This window comes from Hylobates moloch, unplaced genomic scaffold, assembly GCF_009828535.3.
Source record: "Hylobates moloch isolate HMO894 unplaced genomic scaffold, HMol_V3 SCAFFOLD_11, whole genome shotgun sequence".
In the NCBI taxonomy this organism is placed as follows: Eukaryota; Metazoa; Chordata; class Mammalia; order Primates; family Hylobatidae; genus Hylobates; species Hylobates moloch.
In genome coordinates this window covers 47,139,660-47,147,482 of record NW_026652286.1, presented here as the reverse complement: position 1 = coordinate 47,147,482, position 7,823 = coordinate 47,139,660, and the positions used below count along the sequence as shown (strand labels likewise).

The window sequence follows — 7,823 nt, the reverse complement described above, 5'->3', positions numbered from 1 at the left end:
CCCAGGCTGGAGTGCAGTGGTGCAATCTCAGCTCTCACCGCAACCTCTGCCTCCAGAGTTCAAGTTATTCTCCTGCCTCAGCCTCCTGAGTAGCTGGGACTACAGGCATGTGCCACCACGCCCGGCTAATTTTTGTATTTGTAGTAGAGGCAGGGTTTTACCATGTTGTCCAGGCTGGTTTTAAACTCCTGACCTCAGATGATCTGCCCACCTTGGCCTCCCAAAGTGCTGAGATTACAGGCATGAGCCACCGCACCTGGCCTTCATTATGGGGTCATTCTAATGGTAAGAAACTTCTTCCATATGTGGGATTGATCTCTGGGACCCTGAAGCTGCTAACAGTGGCCCCAGTTCTTTGTAAGTGTTGCTCCTTCTCTTTGATGTTCTTAGGTGTTTGTGTCCACCTCTCTTCCCCACAAACCAGGACCAGCTCTTTCTGCCATTGTTGTTAGACATCTCACCACTCTGGGAATCTTAATTGTGTAATACAATTCCTGGCACAAAGAAAGTGTTGGGACAGATCCATGGCTGGAAAGGAAAAAGATACACATTCTAGTGGATGTTTCCTTGATTGCTCTGGTTTCCAGATGTTCCCAGTGTGTGTCTACAGACATCCAGCTCTAACCCACTGTGGAGGCCACAGCCTGTAATGGATCAGAGGACTCCTCGTCTGTCTTCTGCCTGGTCAGCATCCCCTCTCTGCCAGAGCCCCTCTTCCCCCAACCCCCATCTTTGTGATTTTCTTTTTTTTTTTTTTTTGAGACGGAGTCTCACTCTGTCACCCAGGCAGGAGTGCAGTGGCGCAATCTCGGCTCACCGCAAGCTCCGCCTCCCAGGTTCATGCCATTCTCCTGCCTCAGCCTCTCCGAGTAGCTGGGACCACAGGCGCCTGCCACCACATCTGGCTAATTTTTTTGTGTTTTTAGTAGAGATGGGGTTTCACCATGGTCTCTATCTCCTGACCTTGTGATCCGCCCGCCTTGGCCTCCCAAAGTACTGGGATTACTATTGTGAGCCACTGTGCCTGGCAATTTCTTCTTTCCTTTTTTCTTTTCTTTTCTTTCTCCCTTCCTTTCTCCCTTCCTTCCTTCCTTCTCCTTTCCTTTCCTTTCCTTTCCTTTCCTTTCCTTTCCTTTCCTTTCCTTTCCTTTCCTTTCCTTTCCTTTCCTTTTCCTTCCTTCCTTCCTTCCTTCCTTCCTTCCTTCCTTCCTTCCTTCTCCTTTCCTTTCCTTTCCTTTCCTTTTCCTTCCTTCCTTCCTTCCTTCCTTCCTTCCTTCCTTCCTTCCTTCCTTCCTTCCTTCCTTCTCCTTTCCTTTCCTTTCCTTTCCTTTTCCTTCCTTCCTTCCTTCCTTCCTTCCTTCCTTCCTTCCTTCCTTCCTTCCTTCCTTCCTTCTCCTTTCCTTTCCTTTCCTTTCCTTTTCCTTCCTTCCTTCCTTCCTTCCTTCCTTCCTTCCTTCCTTCCCTTTCTTTCTTTTTCTTTCTTTCTTTCTTTCTTCTTTCTCTCTTTCTTTCTTTCTTTCTCTTTTTTCTTTTTTGATGGAGTTTCACTCTTGTTGCCCAGGCTGGAGTGCAATGACGCAATCTCTGCTCACTGCAAACTCCGCTTCCCGGGTTCAAGCAATCCTCCCACCTCAGCCTCTGGAGTAGCTGGAATTACAGGCACCTACCACCACGCCTGGCTAATTTTTGTATTTTTAGTACAGATGGGATTTTACAATGTTGGCCAGGCTGGTATTGAACTCCTGGCCTCAAAAGATCTGCCTGCCTTGGCCTCCCAAAGTTCTGGGATTACAGGTATGCTCCACCATGCCTGGCCTTGATTTTCTTCTTAATCTATCTGCTTATCCTGGTGGGTAATGCCCTGATCCTGGTGGTTGTGATGGCAGAGCCCAGCCTCCACAAGCCCGTGCACTTCTTCCTGATAAACCTCTCAGCCCTAGACATCCTCTCCACTACAGTCACCATCCCCATGATGCTGCCCCTGTTCTTGCTTGGGGACAGCTTCCTTAGCTTCCCTGCCTGCTTCCTTCAGATGTACCTGTTCCACAGCTTCTCCTGCTCAGAAGCCTTCATCCTGGTGGTCATGGCCTATGACCGCTATGTGGCTATCTGCCACCCACTGCACTACCCTGTCCTCATGACCCCACAGACCAACACTGTCTTGGCAACCAGTGCCTGGCTCACTGCCCTCCTCCTGCCCATTCCAGCAGTGGTACAGACCTCCCAGATGGCATTTGAAAGCATTGTCCACATCTACCACTGCTTCTGTGATCATCTGGCTGTGGTCCAGGCCTCCTGCTCTGACACCACCCCCAGACCTTCATGGGCTTCTGCATCGCCATGTTGGTGTCCTTCCTCCCCCTTCTCCTGGTGCTTCTCTCCTATGCCCACATCTTGACCTCGGTGCTTTGCATCAACTCCCAAGAAGGACACTCCAAAGCCTTCTCCACCTGCAGCTCCCACCTCCTGGTAGTGGGCACCTACTACTCATCCATTGCCATAGCCTATGTGGCCTACAGTGCTGACCTGCCCCTCTAATTCCACGTCGTGGGCAATGTGGTACATGCCATTCTCTTCTTCTTCTTCTTCTTTTTTTAATACCTCCTTCCCTCCCTGTATATGCCATGCCATTCTCACACCTGTTCTCCACTCTCTCATCTGCATGCTGAGGAACAGGGATGTCAAGATCGCATGTCCCCAGGAGCCAGGGTGTTCTGGGGGCCCTAGATCCCTAGATCCAACTAATTCAGCTCCCAGGATACCAATGACAGCACCTAGCTCAGAAGAACAACTCAATAAATATTTTTAAATGAATTACAGCAATCTAATTTGGTTTCATTTAGTTGAGCAGACAGCTACAATCTGGTTCTCAAATACTGGATCAGGGAGTTTTCCCAACAGTACCATAGAATAATTGCAGACTTCACTATTTTCTTTTCTTTTTTTCTTTCTTTCCTTTTTTTTTTTTTTTTTTTTTTTTTGAGACAGAGGTCTCACTCTGTCACCCAGGCTGGAGTGTAGCGGCACGATCTCAGCTCACTGCAAACTCTGCCTCTTGGGTTCAAGTGATTTTCCTGCCTCAGCCTCCCAAGTAGCTGGGACTATAGGCACCCACCACTGCACCCAGTTAATTTTTGTATTTGTAATTGAGATGGGGTTTCACCACATTGGCCAGGCTGGTCTTGAACTCCTGACCTCAGGTGATGTGCCCACCTTGGCCTCCCAAAGTGCTGAGATTACATGCGTGAGCCACCACGCCTGGCTGACTTCACAATTTTCATCTGTCATTAACGTAATGAATAAAACTTTATGATTCAGTCATTCATAAAAATTCTTATTGGGTGCTAGAGACAGAAATGAACCAGACACAGATTGCTTCCCTGGAGGCATCTATAGTTGAGTGTAGGATTCAGACCCAGAGAGAAAAAAGCATCTGGTGATAGGACAAAGAGAAGCAAAAGGGGTTGAAGGAGCTCAGAAGTTAGCATTTAATTCAATGTTAAAATTTTCTCCTGTAAGTTCTTATATTTTTGGCATTGAGTATCACTTATTTGTTAGCAAGTACTCATTTATCAGCAACGCGGGCAGTGGAGGGTTGGGGAACTTGGAAAGATCGGGTAAGAAAACCACTAGCTGCTCCAACCAGGGAGTGGTAACACTGTCCATGTTCCTGCCCAGGTGGAAGGATTCATCTTTAATTTGGATGACCATCAAGATGGGATGCTCATGACCAGGCATGGTGGCTCATGCTTGTAATCTCAGCACTTTGGGAGGCCGAGGTGGGCAGATCACTTGAGGTCAGGAGTTTGAGACTAGGCTGGCCAACATGGTGAAACTCCATCTCTAGTAAAAATACAAAAATTAGCTGGGCATGATGGCGGGCACCTGTAATCCCAGCTACTCAGGAGGCTGAGACAGGAGAATCGCTTGAACCTGGGAGGTGGAGGTTGCAGTGAACTGAGATTGCGCCACTGCACTCCAGCCTGGGCAACATGAGCAAAACTCCATCTCAAAAAAAAAAAAAATAGGATGCTTCCTGCTAAGGAAGGAGACCACTACTACTCCTGCTGCCCTCCTCCCCTCCACCTTGCCTAGTTCACAAGAAAGGAGGAAAGAGAGAAAGCAAAAAGTTGGAAAGAAACAAAAGTAAGATAAATAGCCAGACAACCTTGGCACCACAACCTGGCCCTAGGAGTTAAAAAAGTAATAATAATAACATCAACCCCTGACCTAAACTACTTGTGTTATCTTTAAATTCCAGACATTGTATGAAAAAGCATTGCAAAACTGTCTGTTCTGTTAGCTGATGCCTGTAGCCCCCAGTCACATTCCCCACGCTTGCTCGATTTATCACGACATTTTCATGTGGACCCCTTGGAGCTGTAAGCCTTTAAAAAGGCCAAGAATTTCTTTTTCAAGGAGCTCAGCTCTTAAGACGCAAGTCTGCTGATGCTCCCTGCCGAATAAACCTCTTCCTTCTTTAATCCAGTGTCTAAGGAGCTTTGTCTGCGGCTCGTCCTGCTACACTGCTAAAGGAGTTTAAATCTTACTTCTCCTTAGAAATCACACAAGGATCAGAGCAAGGATGGACAGGGCTGCAATGTGTCCCAATCAGGCAGAAAGGAACACCTTTGCCAGGAGAGCACACAGCAGGAAGCTGGCACTTTGTGGTGCATATTGTAGGGAAGTAAATCTGCAAGAAAGTCTCGGCACTTAGCTGGACACTGAAGAAGTGGATAAGAAAAGATAATTTTTCACAAACCCCATTAGTAAGGGTATTCATATGAGGAAATGACATCCTGCAGACCCACGAGCAACAAGCCCATGACGTCTGTAGAACCAGACTCTGTGAGAGATGAGGAATACAGGAGAGTCTAAGATCAAAGACTTTCTTAGTTAGAGCCACGGATTCTTGGTAGTTCTTAGTCAGAGGAAATTGCAATCATCATCATTATTATTATTATTAGAGACAGGGTCTCACTCTATCACCCAGGCTTGAGTACAGGGGTGTGATTATAGCTCATTTTAACCTCAAACTCCTGGGCTCAACTGACCTTCCCACCTCAGCCTCCCACATAGCTGGAACCACAGGCATGCACCACCATGACTGGCTAATTTTTTTATTTTTATTTTTGTAGAGATGGGGTCTCACTATGGTGCCCAGGCTGGTCTTGAACTCATGGCCTCAAGCCATCCTTCCACCTTGGCCTCCCAAAGTGCTAGGATTCCAGGTGCCCGGCTGTAAATTGCAGTTAGTATTTCCTTTAGGTTTTGTGGCATGGTTTTATGTTTATGTCAATAATATAATAAACTACATATAATTCTCGGTTCAGAGTATGGGTTCAATTATTCCCAAGCTAAACTTCAAATTAGCTTTTTAATGTACCCATTAAGGAATTAACCCCGGTATCATAAACAGATTTCTGCATTGAGTGGAAACATCTGACTGTCACTCTTAATAGTTTGATGCCCATGGTAGGACAGACCAAATAACCAGTCTCTTCATTTCCTTCCAGAACACTCTCTTAGCCAGAATTACGTCTGTTAGGATATGCTATATAACATGTTAGTGGTGGAGATGAGAGGAGCCTGGGCACATGGTGAAACCCCATCTCTATAAAAAATACAAAAATTAGCCAGGCATGGCAGCACGTGCCTGTAGTCCCAGCTACTCAGAAGGCTGAGGTAGGAGAACTGCTTGAGCCCTGGAGGCAGAGGTTGCAGCGAGCCAAGATCATGCCACTGCACTCCAACCTGGGGGACAGAGTGAGACCCTGTCTAAAAAAGGAAAGAAAGAAAGAAAGAGGGAGGGAGGGAGGGAAGGAAGGAAGGAAGGAAGGAAGGAAGGAAAGAAAGAAGGAAGGAATAAAGGAAAGAGAAAGAAAGAAAGAGAGAGAAAGAAAGAGAGAGAGAAAGAAAGAGAAAGAAAGAAAGAGAGAGAGAGAGAAAGAAAGAAAGAAAGAAAGAAAGAAAGAAAGAAAGAAAGAAAGAAAGAAAGAAAATGTGGAAAGCCAATTAGACTTAGTTAAAAATTTTCCTTTCCTTTTTTTTTTGAGATGGAGTCTCGTTCTGTTGCCCAGGCTGGAGTGCAGTGGTGCAATCTCGAATCACTGCAACCTCCATCTCCCAGATTCAAGCAATTCTCCTGCCTCAGCCTCCCTAGTAGCTGGGATTACAGGTATGCACCACCACGCCTGGCTAATTTTTGTATTTTTAGTAGAGACAGGGTTTCACCATGTTGGCCAGGCTGGTCTTGAACTCCTGACCTCAGGTGATCCACCTGCCTCAGCCTCCCAAAGTGCTGGGATTACAGGTGTGAGCCACCGAGCCTGGCCAAATTTTCCTTTTCAATTACATATGTGTTCTTGGTTGTAATTTTATATGGTCCATGCACAATAAGATCCTGTACAAGGGAGCTGATGCCTCATGAGAATGACAGGGTGAAATGTTTGCCATATCATAGTGTCTCACAGGAAGCAGAATGGCTTTCACTCCCATCATCACTAGGAGACATTTGAGAACCTTTTGGTTAGAATGAGGAGTCCCAGAATATCAAGGCTGGAAAAAACAGATCGTCTGGTTTTACCCTTCCCATTTTACAGTTATGAAAACTGAGGCTCATAACACTTTCCAAATGTCACACAGCAAGTCAATGCCAGAGCCAAGACTCAAACACAGATCTCTTGTCCTATAAAACAGTAGTCCTCCCGGAAAATTACAATGACTAGGAGTAAACTTGGGCAAAACTGTAATCTTAGGTTTAATGACAGGCTGTCTCAGACTTCAGAATTGTCTCTCTGTCTTGCTTGACAAGATTGCCAAACTTCCTTTGCCATATTCTTTACTATGACCAAGAAATACTCATTGAAACCCCCCCAAAATACTTGGCCATTAAGCAGTTATACATTTCAGTTTCCCAATACAAAACACAACCAGTTGCAAGGTTAGCTCTTTCTCCCAAACCAGAAAGAATGGGTTGGGGAACAAAATGGAACATTTGTTATGTATGCCTTATCTATGTACAATTAAATCTGTCCATATGTCAACAATGCTCCCAAGAAGAGATGATTTGAAATGTAAAACCCTTCTCTTACCCAGATAGTGATATTGTCTCTCCTATCATAGCAACAAGTACCTGAAATAATTCAGTTGATTCCTCCATAGCACTGAGAACAACTAAAATAAAAAACCCATTAGTCAACCAACAAGTTACTGCATCCCCTGTATACAAGTACTGAATAGCTCAAAAAGAAATGACCAGCACTGAGGAAATGATTCTTCCTGATGTTTCTTCCATGTGGAGGAAATTCAGTTCATGGAATGCTTTCGACCTTTTCTTGTCCCATTGGCCACTGTATCCTGGGACATTTAGGATAACTTAATCTAAAGTCTGCTTGGGAAGACTAATCTGAATATGCTTAGCATAACTTCTCTCTTCTCTCTCGCCTCTGCCCTTACATGCTCCTCTGCTCCTCCATTTGGGCATTTTATAGAGGTTTTTTCTCATGCAGGGATATTTGGGGTGGTTCTACAATGCCTAGAGCTGGGCAGGAATCTCTCTAATTTTGGAGTTTCGTTTTAAGAAGTCCCACGCTCTCGGATATATGCCATGTCCTTCAACCTAGTGATATTACATGCCCTCTGCTGATGCTTTTCTTCAGACCCACAATTCATTCAGAACTGAAGTGGGGAAAAGAGTTACAGTAATTGGGGCCCTTAATGACCCTCAACAGTTAACCTGACAACTAGTCACTGAATATATTTGATTCCAAAACCACACAGCCAGTCTGATTTGAAATGTCACTAGATTAGCTGAAAATGAA

The 7,823-nt window shown here is 45.4% G+C and overlaps 1 protein-coding gene across 1 annotated transcript in view; it reads left to right on the top strand.

Moving 5' to 3' along the window:
• Nucleotides 1-2,809, top strand: part of LOC116476159 (olfactory receptor 2AT4-like) — a 10,959-nt gene extending 8,150 nt beyond the window's left edge. Inside the window, 4 exon segments of the mRNA XM_058446238.1 lie at nt 637-734; nt 1,816-2,306; nt 2,309-2,561; nt 2,623-2,809. Coding sequence (XP_058302221.1) covers nt 637-734; nt 1,816-2,306; nt 2,309-2,561; nt 2,623-2,809 — 1,029 coding nt within the window.
• Nucleotides 2,810-7,823: the final 5,014 nt, after the last annotated feature.